Below are 16,199 nucleotides of genomic sequence, written 5' to 3' on the forward strand. Positions count from 1 at the left end.
ATTGCCTCCAAATGTTGTGATTATTCAGATAGATAAACCAAGACAAGCATAAAGATGGCTAGCTACTTCCACAATGAACAAAAGGAAACTGCCTCTCCTTTCCATGTTAACCCAGCAAAGGTGTCTCCATCTTCCATTCTTATTTCCCAATTTTTGTCATATTTTCTCAGTAAAGATTTGGCTCCATCAATCGCATCTTCACCAAATGCTTCTGCGGCAAAACCAGCTTCTCTCATCCTCTCATACCATTTATCTTTTCCTTCACCCATCTCTCCTGCATTCATTAACACCTTTGTTGCTTCTCCTTCGATTAGCTTCCTCTCTTCGCTATTCTCTTCTTTGAATCCGGAGCTTGTTGAATCCAGAAACTTCCACAGATACTCAAGTTTCCTGGAGAACCCTGCTGCAAAGTCTCCACTGGCTTCTCCATTGTTCTCACAAAGAATTACTCCTTTTGGCCTTAAACTTCTCAGTGCCCTCAAAGCTTCGCTCCTCTCTTCAGGGATGCTATACTTCAGGTGATGCAGCCTAAACTGAGCACAGACGATCAAGGTCTCGTGAGGTGAGGTATCAACGAGTTGGAACTTGTCAATTACACTAATCTGGAGGTTGATCTTGAGAGACCGAGCAAAGCCAAGGAGTTGAGAATCATAACTGTAAGCGGGTGGACCAACAGAGAAAGGTATGTCTGCAGTAAGATCAGATACAACACTTATTCGAACATGAGGAGGAGGTCCTTCTGATCTGCAGCTCAGAGCCTCCAACAAAGTGGGCCATTGCATACCGTGAGAGACACCGATATCAAGAATATGCAGATCCTTTTTATCTATGGGCTCTTGTGCTAGAATCTGCAGGACTGCTGAGTTTGCCATGTTATTAGGCAAAGCAAACCAAGGGCTTACCTCATAAAACTTAAGCAAAGTCTTCTGAAACATCTTCACTTCTGCTGAAGCAAACGTAACAACGGGCGACGAGGATGATGGCAAAGAGGATGATGAAAGATGATGTTGCAGAGCGCGAAGACCAAAATCTGCAAGCCGACGATTAGCATCGCCAGAAGAAGAAGCAAGTTCAGAGAGAACACAAAGGTAGTGTTGAACCCTTGATGAGTTCCTTGACGTAATAGCCAAGGCACAAGGGTTAAGTAGTTGCTCTGCCCATCTCTCTTCCTTGTTACCATCTTTGCAGCTCTTCTCACTAGACTTGTTTGATTTTTTCTTGCTCCTTGCTGATCTTTTCACGTGTTGGGCCTCGATAAGCTTGTCACTGCTCCTTTTCCTGGATTGATTGTTTGGTTGCTGAAGTTCAGGCAGAGGATCCAAATTAATGAATGGAGCTTCTGTTACAACTTCCAGGTTAGTTGCTTCACAACCCACATATGCACTAAGATCTTGACTATAGCTTTGAATGAAACCATGTTCCGGGTCTTGAGTCTGATCCCATTCCCACGTTTGAGATCCATCAAACTCGTGGAGCAAATAAGAATCATCGAATCCTGGTAATGGGGATAAGGACACAGAATCCTCGAGCCAGCTTAGGACATGATCTAGAGTCTGGTTCGGTGGCTCTGTTTCTTCTAACGACATTGAATAGATGATGAAAAATGTATAGTTTGTGACTAGGTGATAGGTTAAGGAAAAAGATAAACAATAGTAACAGGAATAGAAAACATATGGATGGAGAATTTCTAGATGAGATTTGAATATATACTGAAATGGCGTGTGATCTTTATATAGAGGAGTGTGTCGAGGACTATATTAACTGGTAACTACCTTTAGAAAATGGTTGTAAGACTTGTGAAAATATCATTTGAATATTACAATTTGATTGGCATTCCACAAGTCAATTAGTCTCTTCACTTATTGCGATTTGGGACCATTGTTGTAGTTGTAGGTTGTACTATACTGAATATGTTGCATATCAGAGATTATATAATGTTATATTTGGGTAGTACTATATCAAATTTGAGGGATTAAAGTATCAAATCTGTACTATGATGTTGTCATTAAGTATTATAGAAAAACAAGGCCTAGATTGTGGGGACATAGTATGATGCACGCATAAAATCTTGTGTTATCTTCTATCCGTTGGTCAAACTCAGATCTTTTTTTTTCTATCAAACCACTACTGGGTAGTGGTTTGTTTGTGTATGTTTCCGAAGACATAATACATACTAAGATTATTGAAATGAATAGGTAATTATCTTTCATCTGATTGTTGGTTAAAGACTTGAAAGTTTTTTTCACACCCAAATGTTTTTATAACTCTCTTTTAAAAAACTACTCCTGTTTGTGGATATACAAGCTCAATATCGCAATCGATCTCCTTTTAACTATATGAATAAAGAAGTTATTATTACAGAAGAAAACTACAGTTTTAACACTTTCAAGTAACAACAACATTACATCGAATGTAACTCCATAAGAACCCTTGGAAAAACTAGAATGGTCTTTTATGGAGTTATTCTCTGCTTTATTGATTTGGTAAGGAAGAATTACTTGGATATCATAATAATACTTATTTAGAAGGTGGTGGTGCCTTGGAAGCATCTTGCTTTTGATCTTGCTTAGATCCTCCACTCACAGCAGCGGTAGCAGCCACGGTCATAGCTGTAGCAGCTGCACCAAGCTTTACACCTCCAGCTGCTTTCATTGCAGCCGCAACTTTGGCAAATATGGCCACTCCACCTACTAGGATACCTCTCAAAGCGACTGTGGGTTTCACCGACATTTTTTTGTTTAGTCCTGCATATATTCATATTCAAACACTGGTCATACATGTGTTACAAGACATAGGAAAGAAACTTCCTCTTCTGAACCCAAATAAAATTTTGCAAACCGACAACCAATTATCACTACAAGCAAAGTTATAATTAAGAATCAAGAAAGCTCTGCACTAGAAAAAGAAATAACATCGTATTTACTTCCCAATACATGTCATTGAGAGCTTAGATAGTTTCACATGGTTTTTTTAAGAAAGACACCAGAAAAAAACATAACTTTATCAATCCATATAACTCTCAAAGTTGTGTTGAAGAGTTCTAAACACCTCTAAGATGCACTTGGGCATTAGCATTTCAAAATTACAAGATTTCAGATGACCCCCCCTACCCAATTGCAACACCAGAGAGATTTGCAGTTTGACTATCCAAACGAATCGAAGATCAAAAGTAATTCCATTAATTTGTTACTTATCTCGACCTATGAATCTAGAACATAAAAGCAGAATACAATCCAAGATCCAAGAAGAACGGTTGTTACCTGAGCAAAAGCCTTTTTTTTTTTTATATAAGAGACGATAAAAAAAAAAAGAGTATTTTTTCTTGGCGATTCAAATAAACCGATTTCGCTCTAAAATAAAGATTGAAACTTTCTGGTTTTGTCAGAAAAAAGAGAAAGGACAAACTCACCGTCAATGGCCTTCTCCTTTGTATTGGTATCGGCGACAACTTCTCTCTTCCTCTCACAATAGAGAGCGTAACGAAGTTTGTAAGAATCTCGAACGGCGTCGTTTCACGACCTCGTGTTTATTAACACTTTTTCTTTACGGCGTCGTTTTTGAGAAATATATTTAGCGTACGACGTCGTTTCATGGAGTAATGTTCTTCTTTTAGTGACGGCGTCGTTTCTTGCCTTTACGTTTGATATACTTTTTTTCCGTTACGGCGTCGTATTGGATACTCAAGTCAAGTTTATATTACCGTCGCCGGCGGTTCAGAAGCCGTCAATTAAAGATCCGGAGCCGGACCAGACGCAGTCGTTACCTTCTCATTTTCCATTTCTGTCCAGTAAGGAAACAGTAGTGACCTGTACAACTCATTTCGATTATTGTATATGGTCTTCGTTAATTTCTGGAAGTTATGATTCATCGGTTCGTTCAAATAATCCCATTGTTGTCCTTGTTTGGGTTCCAGTAGTAAGGATTGATTTTGGTTACGTTCTTTGGGATTTTCAGGTGAGTGAATTGAAAAAAAAATGCGTTTTGAGCATTGTCAGAAGATGTTGAATTCGATTTCTGTGTCCATTGGCTCTAAAACTATGGTAACACAAGTTTGTTGTTTCTTGTTTTTGTGTTTCGACTTTGAAGTACACTAGCTAGTGTGTTGTGATGTGAGCTCAGCTCTGGCTTTATTTCTAATTGAGATAATCTATGGATCTTGTGTGTTTTAGACTGTTGATGGACAGAAACAAAAGCTGGAAGAATCCGTCAATCTTGCTTGAACAAAGAAGGTGAAATTCTTGTTCCTAAGTTTGTTTCTTTAATCTTAACATGGAATGGAATTTATTTATGGCCTTAGATAGGGAATCTCATGGACCATCAACCTTAGTCATTGTTACATTTTTATATTTTAAGTTACACAAGTAGCGTCACGTTTTGAGCTTTTGAGACATTTAGAAATATTACCAAAACGGTATTGCATTTGTTACCAGTATGACCAACTCGTATAGTTCTCTGTTTTTTTTACTTCTGGTCTTAGACTCTTCTACGATATGAAGATTGTCTCACATTATAAGTCAAAGAAGCCTTAGGAAGAAAAGAATTAGCATGGTAGTAGTTTGTCTTTAGTTTCCATGTCTCACACCATTTCCAGAGTAAGTTGTAAGAAATTAAATCTTTGTTTGTTTTAGAAGCTAGGCTGTAAATGGTATCTTAACCCTAAACATAAACTTCTTGTTATTGCTTTTGAATCTCATGAAACTTCTTGATGATGTCCATGAAGCTGAAAATTTTTGGTTGCAGATGAAGAAGAAACTAAAAAGCAGGTTTAGAAACTGGTAACGCTAGCTCATATATAACCATTTTATCTTTTCTTTCTCTTCTATTACATTACATCCATACAGAATGACTTTTATAAAGCTATACATAGCCAATTTTTAGTTAATTCCAGTCGTCCATTCTATTTTTTCACCATTAGGAAAGACACGACCATATTCACTTCTATCACTTTTCTAAATATAGACACTAAGGCCCCATGACTTGAATTGGTCAAAATCTCTTTCTCTCTCTCTCTCTCTCTTGTCTCATTTTCTCTGTCTTATATCATCTTGTCTCTCCTCCCTCATTTCTCTCCATTCCCCTGCATTTCCTTCCCACCAGGAGAAAACTAAGGAACCGAACTCCCCAAGCCTGTCAAACAATTAATATGCCCTCAGGCAAACCTTCTTCTGCCTTCCCTTTACATCCTCCCAAACCAACAACACCATTAAAACCTTCCAGCAGCAACAGCAACACCAACACCAACAGCACAAACCAAGCATGCGCCGCCTGCAAATACCAACGCAGGAAATGCGCTCCCGATTGTCTTCTGGCTCCTTATTTTCCTCACGACCGTCACCGTCAATTCCTAAATGCGCATAAGCTATTTGGAGTCAGCAACATCACCAAGATCATCAAATCCCTTACCCCTCCTGAGAAAGACGCAGCTATGCATACAATCATGTTTCAGTCCGATGCTCGTGCCAATGACCCTGTTGATGGATGCTATGGTATCATAAGAAAGCTTCAATACCAGATCGAATACACTAGGAACGAATTGAAGATTGTTCTTCAGCAACTGGCTATGTTCCGTGACCGTGCTCATCATCATCAAGAAACGCAAATTCAGATTCAAGAACCAGAGGATCTCTCGAGTTTTTCTAGTTCTTGTGATCTAAGCAACAACAGTTCGATTCCTTACAATTACCCTCTGAACCACCACGTTGTTCAAGAACCAAATCAACAACAACAACAACAATATTGCTCTTCCGGAAATAACTTCAGTGGGTTACAAGAAGACATGTGGTGTCTACAACTTCAAGATTCATCAACGACAGTGAATATGAAGGCAGGTTTTATCGATGAATGTGAGGACATAAAGCCCGTGGAAGAGGTTTCTAGCGAAAGACACGAGTTCGAGCCTCATGAAGCTTTCGTTGAACAACGGAAACTCGACTTGCCTCCTTCCTCACAGTTCATCATCTCTTCATAGCTTTTTATTTTTTATTTTTCCACTTCATTTAATCTTTTTGTATGATCAGGTTTACTCTGTCTTGCTTGAGACGTACGTAGGGCTCAAACACCTCATTGATCGATTTTAAATAGATTTTTTCATGAATCTTTTGTTTGTATCTCAATTTCTTAATTTATCTCCTAGGATTTTAGATTGAATAGGCATGGATGGAATCTACAAGAATTTGATTGAATAAAATATTTCCTATCTTAAGAAAATAAAAATAGCTCGAACGGGTGTGAAGTAATAATGAAAAAGGCCCATCAAGAAAGGCAGACAGGCCCATTTAATACTAAAGACGAGGGCAATTTATCCCACATCGCTCAAATGTAGAGAAGGACCTGTGTTTATATATCGATAGAGTCGGGTTCGTGATTGTCCCTTCGGGGACATCCGATAAAATTGGAACGATACAGAGAAGATTAGCATGGCCCCTGCGCAAGGATGACACGCACAAATCGAGAAATGGTCCAAATTTTTTTTTCCCAAAAATTTCTTAGATCGATCTCTTCTTCTTCCTCTGTTCTTCTGGTTTTTTTTTTCCCTTCTCGTTTTCTGTAGCTTAAACCGAAATTTCCGACACATTTAAACAACAAAAGTTGCTCTGAAACCTTAGCTTTATCAATTACTTCAGTTTTTGATGTTCCCATGGTCGGAAAAGATGTAATAATAATTTTGCTTAGATCTATTGACATTGCGTTATCCTCTATCCGAGAGGGAAGGTTCTTAATAATGCCGCAGAAGTTTGTCCCTGTGAGATTTATATAAACTTTATTTAAGCTCAGAACTCGTAACACACGATGACAAATATATTTTTTGCGGATTCCACAAAATTCATTATAATTCTGTAACAATATATAGAGAATCAGACCCACAAATTAAAACTGAAAAAGATAGTTTCTAACTTGGTAGAAAACAAAAATCCTTAAAAAGAAAGATTTGGATGTTTTTTTTGTGTGTGTCATCACATGCCCATGCTTGCCATATCAGGGACATGCTTTGGAGTGTTCTCGTCTGCCTTCACAAGGACTGAGGCTTCTGTTGTTGTCAAAAGCAAAGAGACGCTGCGTTTTCAACACATATACATGATCATAAGTTAGTATGTAGTTCCACATACACAACCAACGGTTTGATTTTTTAGGACACTTCTTACCTGGCAGCATCGGTTAAGGCAGTTTTGATAACCTTCACCGGGTCTATGATTCCAGCTTTCACCATATCCACATATGTACCTATCGCAACACCAAACAAAATTCAAAGATTGATGAGACTTGCGTTTTCAGATGTACTCAAGGAAACTAAGTATCTAACCTTTGGCAGCATCGAAACCGAAATTGCAATCGTCTTGCTCTAATAACTTGCCAACCACTAAAGAACCATCGTAACCAGCATTTTCAGCTATTGTCACTACAGGAGCCTACACAAAGATTCACAACTCCTTGTCACGGTTTACAGTTTCGGACATTGAAGAAAAGAACTTTCATGATGAAGAAGAAAGAGATTAAAACCTTGAGAGCATTCTGAACAATCTGAACACCTCTTCTTTGATCTTCGTTTTGAGTTTGAAGGTCGTCTAAAGCCTTTGTAGCATATAACAGAGCCACACCACCACCTAGTCGAAATTTACACACTTAGAAAGCAACATGATGAAATAATCAGAGGAAACAGAGAGAGCAAACGAATAATATATACTTACCCGGTATGATGCCTTCTTCCACGGCTGCTCTTGTAGCGTTTAAAGCATCAGTGACTCTGTCTTTTCTCTCTCCAACTTCAGTTTCACTTGCCCCTCCAACCTATATAGGAACCAGACACATATCAGCTATTTTTGGTATGGAAGAGTTTAGAAAGACTCGATTGATGGGTGATTGACTAACCTTGAAGACTGCAACACCACCTGATAGTTTTGAGAGTCTTTCTTGCGTTTTCTCTTTATCAAAAGTGGAAGTGCTCTTTTCATTGGCTGATCTTAACTGTAGAACATGAAAGTAACAAAGGGTTGCTTCAACTGTATATAGTGTAGTAGTGAGCAAGATTCATGATAGAGATATTGTTGGAAAATAATCATATACCTCTTCACATCTTTCTTCGATTAGCTTTTTATCACCACCACCATGTAGGATAATAGTGTCATCACGGGTGATAGTAACCTTTTTCAAAGAGTTTGTATTAGAAATGATACTCACATAAGCAGAAACAGAAACCAGATATGATATATCCTCTTACTTTCTTCGCAGTTCCAAGCAATTCAGGGCGAATTTTGTCTAGAGATAGCCCGCGCTCCTCAGAGATAACCTGTGCATAAACGAGTGAGTTAGAAAATGAAAACGTGACACAAATATAATACATGCTGTTTCTTAGAAATTACCTCCGCTCCAGTAAGAACCGCAAGATCATCCAAGCTTGCTTTCCTGTTGTCACCGAACCCCGGAGCCTTGATAGCGCATACCTTAAGCCCAGCATGATGCTTATTGAGAATAAGCATAGCTAATGCATCACTGTCAACATCTTCTGCTACAATAAGAAGTGGTCTGCTACTCTGTACAACCATAAAAAATATAAAAAGAGAAGTGAGTGGTTTTTTCTTGTAGCAAACTTATATAAACCGAACTTCAGAACAAAGTATTATAGTTAATCAAGGAAAGACTTTACTTGCACAGCTGCTTCTAGAACTTTCAACAAAGAGTTCATGTCTGAAACCTTCTTCTCATGAATGAGGATGATGGGATTTTCAAGCTCCTACAAAACAACCTTTAGTTACCTCAATACCCTTTCTTTCCTTTTCACAACCTACCAAAAATGATAGATTTCACTCACGCATTTCTGGGTCTTCTCGTCCGTAATAAAATAAGGAGAAATGTAACCTCTGGCTAGCTTCATTCCTTCCACTACTTCTAGCTCGTTATCTAAAGTGTTACCGTCCTGAGTGTTCGAAGAATAATACAGTGATCAGGCAATCATCAAGTGATCTAATATGCAAGGCAAGAGAAGAAAAAGTAAGCTTACAGCAACGGTGATAACCCCTTCCTTTCCAACTTTCTCCATGGCTCTTGCAATTAGTTCCCCTATCTCACGCTCCCCGTTTGCAGATATAGTAGCAACCTATCAAAGGAATATAAGCAATAGCAGTAAACAGATCAACGCTTGGTATATCATTCGAAAATGCTGACATAGTGAATAAGTTTCTAAATTCACCTGTGTAATCTCTTCCGGGGTGCTAATCATAACAGCTCTGCTTTTCAAATCAGAGACAACTGCAGCAATTGCCATATTTATGCCAACACGCAAATCCATCACATTTACACCAGCAGCCACTGACTTGCAACCTTCGATGAGTATCGCCTGAGTCAAAACAGTGGCACAAGTGGTACCTATATAACCAAAGAAAGCAAACAGAAATTAAGATGATGATATGATCTCTGCAATGTGTTCTCATTAACTCAAAGAGGGAACATTACCATCTCCAGCAACCTTGTTAGTGGCATTTGCAACCTGTTTCACGAGCTCTGCACCAATATTCTTAGCTTTTGCTTGGAATGATATGCTTTTTGCCACGGTGACACCATCCTTTGTGATCTTTGGTCCACCGTAACTGTTCTCAATTATCACATTTCTTCCCTGACATCCCAGAATTAAAAGAAAGATATTGAATTTGACCGACTGTTTCTAGAACAACCCACTCTACATTGCTCTAAACCCTGTGAGAACCAAAAAAGAATATACCTTTGGCCCCATAGTGACTTTCACAGCTTCTGCAACCTCGGATACACCCTGCAACATAGCTGCCCGAGCACCGATCCCAAAACTGATATCCTTGGCTGCATAGTTTCTGCTACTTATAATCCGCCCAGAAACCTTAATGGCAAGAGATAAAACCAAAAAGAAGATCAAAATCGTAATCAAACAGACAGTTAGAGATAGAGGTTAGGCCAATTCAAGCTAAATTCCAGACTAAACCAGAGCAATTCTGCCAATTAAGTAGCTCAAGTTGTAAACTTTGATGTAAACCCTAATTTTTTTACATTGCATCACTGATGCAACTTCTCTGGACCTGTAATTTGATCTTTGATTTGACACATTTTTAGCCGGTAACCAACAAACAATAATGTCCATAAACGAAATGCAATCAAACTTGCAAAAAAAAAAGTAACCCAGAGAGTTCAAAGTAACTCACCAGTTTCCTGGAAGTAGACGCACTGCAAAACAATCAAACCCAGAAAGAAGAAAAAAGCTATTGCCCATCAGTACAAATTGATCGAGTAAATTATAAGTTTTGAATATAAGCTCATTGTATGAAAGAACGAAACCATACCCAATTGAAGAAGATAACTTTGATAGCACTCGATACATTTCCGCTTGCAAACAAGGAGAGAGGCTTCAAGGGCTTTAGGGTTTTTCTGGGGTTTTTGACTTTGATGGTGAATGATCAATGAATTTTATTTTATTTTCGTCCAAAGGGTGAAACTTTTTTCTTTTAGAAAAACAAAAGTCTGGAACTTTCTGTGTGCGTTGTTGGGTTAAGCTCTGTTTCTGCAACTCCATAATTAGGTTTGCAAGTTCATCCATTACCTCAGGCCCATTTGATAATTTTTTCCAACGGCCCAAAATTCTATAGTGAGAAAACTGATTACACTGAATTTGACGTGATATAACTTGCAAATGAGAAAATCTGTAATTTATCAATCAACAAACCAAACTGAATTCACTTAATCAAAAACCGGTTTTTCTTCTTTAACAGATACAATAAACCACATCACTACAGAACTTGCAAACAAATCAACAATATTTTTTTGTCTGCATCAGAATCTTAGTCTAGGAACATACAAGATCACTTTGGCATCTGCAAGAGGAACCAATGCCATCGGAGGACATAAAAACATATGGCTCTCGGTGAATCTCTCTGATCAACACCAAAAATGAGAGCTACTTTTTTTGAAAAGGGCAACGAATTTTAAGTTTCTAGTTTCGTGGGCTCGCACTACAGCATAAGCTTGTATAGTTTCTTCCTTCTATGCACTCGTATCAATTGGTACGGTTTTTGCTGGAGATGAACCAGAGCTGCTGCTGCTACTGCTTTCTCCATTGGTTGTTACCTCGGATTGAGCTGAGGAGTTCATTGATTGGTTGCTGTTTGTGGGTGGTGCTTGTCCTTCTTCTGCTAGCTTTTTAAGGAGGTTCATGACCGTTGGAAGGAATTTGGTTGACAAGGAGAGAAGTCCAGGTAGCTGTTGTCGATCACAGATAAAACATTGGCATTTCAGAGAGATTATACAACTGTGATCAAATGAAGAGCAGGAGAAAAAGTGGAAACAAGGATGTTGGAAGTCGTGCTCATACCGCGCCATTTTGGAATTCTCCTGAAATATTTAATTGCACCCACAATGCTTTGGAAATAAGGTATCCAACAAAAAGAACTAAGAGCCATAGAGGATTTCTGCAACGAGAGATGCAGGCAAGAAAAGCCAAAGTTAGTAGGGAAATCTTGATTGATTATATGAAAAAGCTGAGTGAGTTTAAAAGAATGGGCAAGAGTACCTTAAGAGAGTCATAAATTCATTGAATCCAAGAACAACAAGGGCTAGAATTGCCCATGGAGGTGGCAGCCAGTTGTTATTCCGTCGGTTAGCTTCCTGAAATTTAATGCGACTTTATTCAGATTGAAACATCTATAATTTTAAATGGCTGATAGCTTATGAATCACCAAGATGAGAAAGGAGATAAAAAGCTAAAAACAAAATGGCCAGAGACTATATTTTAAAACAATTTACAGCACTGAGCTCGTGTGAATGAGCAAAACGAATATATGTTTGAAAGTAGGGATTGCAAAAAATACCTGTGCAGAAATGGCCTGTGTAACAGTATATTCTGTCTCGTTCTTGAATTGCCTCCACAGAGTTTTACACTGCACAGGCGTGATCAACGTCTTTTCTGCTGCAACCTGATAATAACAAGGTAACAATAAGGTGTGAGCAATAAATATGAGAAATTTTCTGTTTTCATAATATAAAGTGAGTGAGGTTTTAGCCACCTGCTCCCAAGTACTTGAGGCGAGTGAATCAATTGTGCTGATGCTCTTGCTAGTAGCATTGTTGCCCGTAGAATTAAACAGAGCGAGCGTCAATGTCTTCTCAATATTGTCAAGTTCATCATCCAAGCGTATAACAGCCATAACAGACAGCAGCTTTAAGGACTAGAAAAAAAAGAGAACAAGGGTAATATCAAAATTTTGAGAAATTTGAGATTGATTCAAAGAATAGGTACTGAGAGATTGCTATATCAAGTAGGTTTCATACTGCAGAACGAGCCATTTTTGTGATTGCTCTGATGTCCTCCTTTCCAGTCCAGACGCGTGGCATTGAATCAGAATCATGGCTGAAGATTGTAGCAAATCTGAATAGAAGTTTATTTAATCAGAATTCAGAAAGTTGAGTAAAAAGATGGAAGTTATCCGACAAGGAAATGATAAAAGAGTAAAATGGTGACACCTATCCTTCATGCGCATCAACGCTCTTCCAGCCTCTTCCTTAGCCTTGGTTTCAACAATACCTTGAGCATACTTTTCAAGGTCAGAGAGCATTTTATTTCGTGTTTCTTCGTCCATTTCAAAACCAGATAATGCGTTGGATAGACCATAGACAGCCAATTCTCCTTCCCGTCTAAGTAGCTTTCTTATTGCTGGCCATGTTTCATCATTAGCCCCATCCAGAAGTGCTTCCACCGGTCCGGATAATGCTACATTTAGTTTTGACTGCAATGATGATTATCTATTAGGAAGGTCCAGATAGGAGTTTACACTTTCTTGATGCTAGATTATGCAGACCAATTCTATTTACCTCATACAGAGTAGTCAGTTCAGACATCTTTGTAGTACGAACAGAAGAGATATGGGCTTCAATATCACGCTCAAGCTTTTCCCTAGTTTTAGTTGTATCCCATTTTGCTTGTTCAATAACAGCCTCTGCAACAAAACATTTCCTTTGTGATTCCCATTGAGGTCGAATATCTTTTTAGTTCTTCTTTCATTTTTATAATCTTCAGGTTTCTAACATTCTATCCTATATCACAATACTTTCAGAAGTAACGTCAACAATAAGCTATACCTTCACATCCTTTATCAAACTTAGATATGCATGACAGAGCGCAGGATTTCGCAGAGGATGAAAACCCTTCTCCAGCATCCAAGGCCTTCTCAAAAGCGTGCTTAAAGTTTTCAAGTGCTCCAGATCTTAAATGTCCAAGCACGTCTTGGAAAGTTGGTTGAACAAGCTGGACAGGACAGGACAATAAGAAAATGAGAGCCTAATACTAGGTATCTGGTTTTTTACAACGATGGAAGTCTCTGAATGTTCCAGGCGGCACATAATAGCAACAAAACACAAGTATAACAGTCAAAGGTTAAGAGCATTTGCATTACTTGCAATAACTTTTCTTGCAGCTGTTGTCTCTTGGATGATCTTACACCTTCTTCAAAGTATGTCGCTTCTGTGTCATACCTATGAAAAAAATCAGCAAACACGTGAAAAGGAAACTCCCACCCTCCTAGAGTCAAAATATATGTATAAAAACCTATAGTTTAATAACGGCAACACACAGGAAAATCTGTACAGAACAATTTTCAGCAAGATATTCTTACTCTGATAAGCTAGACTGGAGAACTGAGCTAAGCTTTCTTCCAAAACCGGAAACAGGACCAGACTGTACGGCCTCTTCCAACTCACGCCAATTCTATCAAAAGTTTAGATATTAATATTAACGAAAGAGCCATTGAAAAAGAATAAACGTGAAGCAGTATAAAGGAAATTCACCTCATTCGCGATAAAACCAGAGAATTTTTCATTGGCAATTTCCTCACATCGCACAGTTGCTACCATGACCTGCGTATAGGCAGCACATAATTAACAGGACCAGAAGGAACAATGATGTACAACTGATGGGAGGGAGCCTTGGCAAGCAAAATTACCTTGTGTGCTGGAAGATCCAAGTCTTTGTTGTCTTTGATGACTTGCCACATTTGTTTTGCACTGAAAGCGAATGCATTGGCAGGGACAACTCCTCGTCGATCACCAGCAAGCCCACCAGGTGCGACAGATTGGAAAAACCGCTGTCTCAAATTATAGACCTTTCAAAAGTTAAAGAAAAAGATTAGTATTACCCTACGAACCATATGTTGAGCAATAAATGGTGACCCTGGACTTCTCCAAAATGTAAAGGTAATTGTGAACAAACCTGCTCCTTGAATTGCTCTTCTTTTTCTTCATAACTAGAGAGGGCAACTACTTCAACCTGTCAAACAAGAAACAACTCTATTTCTTGATCCTAGTGAAAAGAAGAAGGATACTAAGTTCTTATCCTGTGTCATAGAGACGTACATTGAAGAAATCACTAAGTGGAGTTTCTTTGTGTGCCTGAGGCTTGGGGACAGAATCCCATATCTGTATTTAAGACATAATATTAGGAATTGCAGTATTACTCAAAGGATCAAAGCACATAAAAGCTAAGACTGTGTTTTCTTGTACCTTTTGAATGTCTTCCCTCAGGACTGGTTCTAAATTTTCGAGTGGCGTCTGCAATTATTCAGGATTTAGAAACATCCAAAACTTATAAATCCGGAAAATAGAACGACGAAGAAAATAAAACACAAAATGCATACCCGTGTTTTATCTCTTATGACAAACATCAAAGTCGTCTTCCGCGGACTAAACAACCGCAACATAACCTGTACGCAAGTAGAAAAGAAAATGATGTCGAGACGTCGGATCAGAATAACTCATCCTGATAAGAAGATACAGGCACATACCTGGAACACAGTCTTTAAAAGAGGTTTATTCGCTGCTTGTTCCCGACCAATATCATGACACCACCTGCATTACAAATCCGAGTAACAGTAGGAGATAAGATAAAGACGGCAAACGATGTCCTGTTATCTTTTAGTACCAAAGAAAATAAAGTACAGAAATCTACTTACATGTTTATAAGAACTATGTCTGACACAGCAAGTGCAAAAAGAGCACTCTGTTTCTCGAAAGCAGTATCATCCTAACATCCATAGACAAGAAAACTTCGTCAGTAAGCATTCTGCACTGACACATTCTTTTTAGACAGTCACATTAAGTGCAAAGCCTAAAAGTAAGACATACTAACTGGCGTGTGATGCAAATTATTAAAAGAAGCAAATATGAAAAGGATCGAGGTTACACACCTCACCACGCTCTCTCCCATCGGTACCCTCTAAATCCATCACAACGGTACAAGGCTCAATACCAGCGCATCTGGCGATCCAAATACCCTTAGTCGTCTGAGACCTGAAAACATGGAATTTCAGCAGTTAAAAATATTGAATTAGAATCTATATTCTTGGAACAACGTATACAAAGAATAGAGCATGCCTTCCTCGAAATGCATCCATTTCCCTAAAGTTTGTTCCAAACAAATTATTCAAGAGCGTACTCTTCCCTGCAGATTCAACCAGGATTGCATAGAATCAGTCCTTACACAAACAAATAGATCCCAAAAAGAATCAATTTTAACATTCAAGGTTATGATACATACCACTACTTTGAGGACCCATAATGGACACAACCGCATAAGAAAGACCACATTCTTCCAACTTAACCTCCTTGATGAAATGATCAACACCAGTAACATTAAAGACACCATCTCCATCGATAAGCTGGGTAGAGCAAGCGGCATCTGCAGTTTCAAAGCAATGAAGAAAGAAATAAAATTAGCACACACCAACAAAGTAGTATCTCTAAACGAAGCAAGATCTTCCCTCATGTAAATAACTGGATCTGAAACTCAATCATTCCTGTTCAGTAAAATCTCCAAAAAATAGGCTTTAAATCATCCTAACTCCTCGCATGAGTGTCGCCATTAAACCCAGAATCACAACTTTGGATTTTTTTTATCGCATTTTCGCAGTAGTCAAATAACTGTTAATCCACTTAGAAACCTAGCCACGATTCAGATATTTCCATTAAACCCCTCACCCAAATTTCCCCAGAAATCGAACCTTTTACACTAATCTGCTACTCAATAGAACACAGATGAAGAACCGAATCACCTAATCGAAATACACAGCAGAGATAGATCACAGCCCGAATCACACAAACAAGTTACTAAGAAACTGAAATCGAAAACGAGTAACGCTTGGTCAAAAACAAAAACTGATCAGATCAAAGAGATTTAAAAAAAAAAAAAAAAAAAAAAA

The 16,199-nt window shown here is 38.4% G+C and overlaps 5 protein-coding genes across 7 annotated transcripts in view; 1 reads left to right on the forward strand and 4 right to left on the reverse strand.

Moving 5' to 3' along the window:
- LOC104778565 (scarecrow-like protein 29) lies at positions 1-1,832 on the reverse strand. The gene has a single exon (XM_010503021.2). The coding sequence runs from the start codon at positions 1,584-1,586 to the stop codon at positions 63-65; it is 1,524 nt and encodes a 507-aa protein (XP_010501323.1). The 5' UTR covers positions 1,587-1,832; the 3' UTR covers positions 1-62.
- LOC109130248 lies at positions 2,310-3,485 on the reverse strand. 2 transcript variants are annotated; one of them, XM_019239760.1, is made up of 2 exons: positions 3,410-3,485; positions 2,310-2,744 (listed from the first exon to the last, which is right to left on the reverse strand). In XM_019239760.1, the coding sequence occupies exon 2, from the start codon at positions 2,728-2,730 to the stop codon at positions 2,518-2,520; it is 213 nt and encodes a 70-aa protein (XP_019095305.1). In that variant the 5' UTR covers positions 2,731-2,744; positions 3,410-3,485; the 3' UTR covers positions 2,310-2,517. The 2 variants fall into 2 exon arrangements, with proteins under 2 accessions (XP_019095305.1, XP_019095316.1); XM_019239771.1 differs by lacking the exon at positions 3,410-3,485 and adding an exon at positions 3,261-3,403.
- Positions 3,678-6,147, forward strand: LOC104778575 (LOB domain-containing protein 22-like). 2 transcript variants are annotated; one of them, XM_010503050.2, is made up of 4 exons: positions 3,678-3,787; positions 3,955-4,040; positions 4,170-4,229; positions 4,741-6,147. In XM_010503050.2, exon 4 carries the CDS (start codon positions 5,144-5,146, stop codon positions 5,966-5,968), a length of 825 nt encoding a protein of 274 aa, XP_010501352.1. In that variant the 5' UTR covers positions 3,678-3,787; positions 3,955-4,040; positions 4,170-4,229; positions 4,741-5,143; the 3' UTR covers positions 5,969-6,147. The 2 variants fall into 2 exon arrangements, with proteins under 2 accessions (XP_010501352.1, XP_019101715.1); XM_019246170.1 differs by having other exon boundaries at positions 3,678-3,870; positions 4,170-6,147.
- On the reverse strand, positions 6,781-10,434 carry LOC104778610 (chaperonin CPN60-like 2, mitochondrial). The gene is made up of 17 exons (XM_010503066.1): positions 10,302-10,434; positions 10,164-10,185; positions 9,713-9,844; positions 9,448-9,607; positions 9,185-9,360; positions 8,996-9,091; positions 8,807-8,911; positions 8,642-8,728; positions 8,358-8,528; positions 8,216-8,284; positions 8,062-8,139; positions 7,867-7,962; positions 7,686-7,785; positions 7,498-7,601; positions 7,301-7,406; positions 7,143-7,221; positions 6,781-7,053 (listed from the first exon to the last, which is right to left on the reverse strand). Exons 1-17 carry the CDS (start codon positions 10,337-10,339, stop codon positions 6,954-6,956), a joined length of 1,719 nt encoding a protein of 572 aa, XP_010501368.1. The 5' UTR covers positions 10,340-10,434; the 3' UTR covers positions 6,781-6,953.
- LOC104778621 (protein ROOT HAIR DEFECTIVE 3) overlaps positions 10,662-16,199 on the reverse strand; it is a 5,753-nt gene continuing 215 nt past the window's right edge. Inside the window, exons 2-23 of the mRNA XM_010503076.1 lie at positions 15,539-15,679; positions 15,376-15,442; positions 15,189-15,291; positions 14,955-15,025; positions 14,787-14,850; positions 14,640-14,705; positions 14,506-14,553; positions 14,359-14,421; positions 14,216-14,272; positions 13,950-14,108; positions 13,795-13,863; positions 13,623-13,714; positions 13,404-13,482; positions 13,090-13,255; positions 12,823-12,947; positions 12,475-12,737; positions 12,283-12,379; positions 12,018-12,179; positions 11,823-11,927; positions 11,525-11,619; positions 11,327-11,423; positions 10,662-11,214 (exon numbers count right to left, since the gene is read on the reverse strand). Of these exons, the coding sequence (XP_010501378.1) occupies positions 10,999-11,214; positions 11,327-11,423; positions 11,525-11,619; positions 11,823-11,927; positions 12,018-12,179; positions 12,283-12,379; positions 12,475-12,737; positions 12,823-12,947; positions 13,090-13,255; positions 13,404-13,482; positions 13,623-13,714; positions 13,795-13,863; positions 13,950-14,108; positions 14,216-14,272; positions 14,359-14,421; positions 14,506-14,553; positions 14,640-14,705; positions 14,787-14,850; positions 14,955-15,025; positions 15,189-15,291; positions 15,376-15,442; positions 15,539-15,679 (2,405 nt within the window). The 3' untranslated portion in view covers positions 10,662-10,998. The remainder of the gene's footprint in view (positions 11,215-11,326; positions 11,424-11,524; positions 11,620-11,822; positions 11,928-12,017; positions 12,180-12,282; positions 12,380-12,474; positions 12,738-12,822; positions 12,948-13,089; positions 13,256-13,403; positions 13,483-13,622; positions 13,715-13,794; positions 13,864-13,949; positions 14,109-14,215; positions 14,273-14,358; positions 14,422-14,505; positions 14,554-14,639; positions 14,706-14,786; positions 14,851-14,954; positions 15,026-15,188; positions 15,292-15,375; positions 15,443-15,538; positions 15,680-16,199) is intronic.

Source organism: Camelina sativa, chromosome 1 (assembly GCF_000633955.1).
Source record: "Camelina sativa cultivar DH55 chromosome 1, Cs, whole genome shotgun sequence".
NCBI classification, from domain to species: Eukaryota; Viridiplantae; Streptophyta; class Magnoliopsida; order Brassicales; family Brassicaceae; genus Camelina; species Camelina sativa.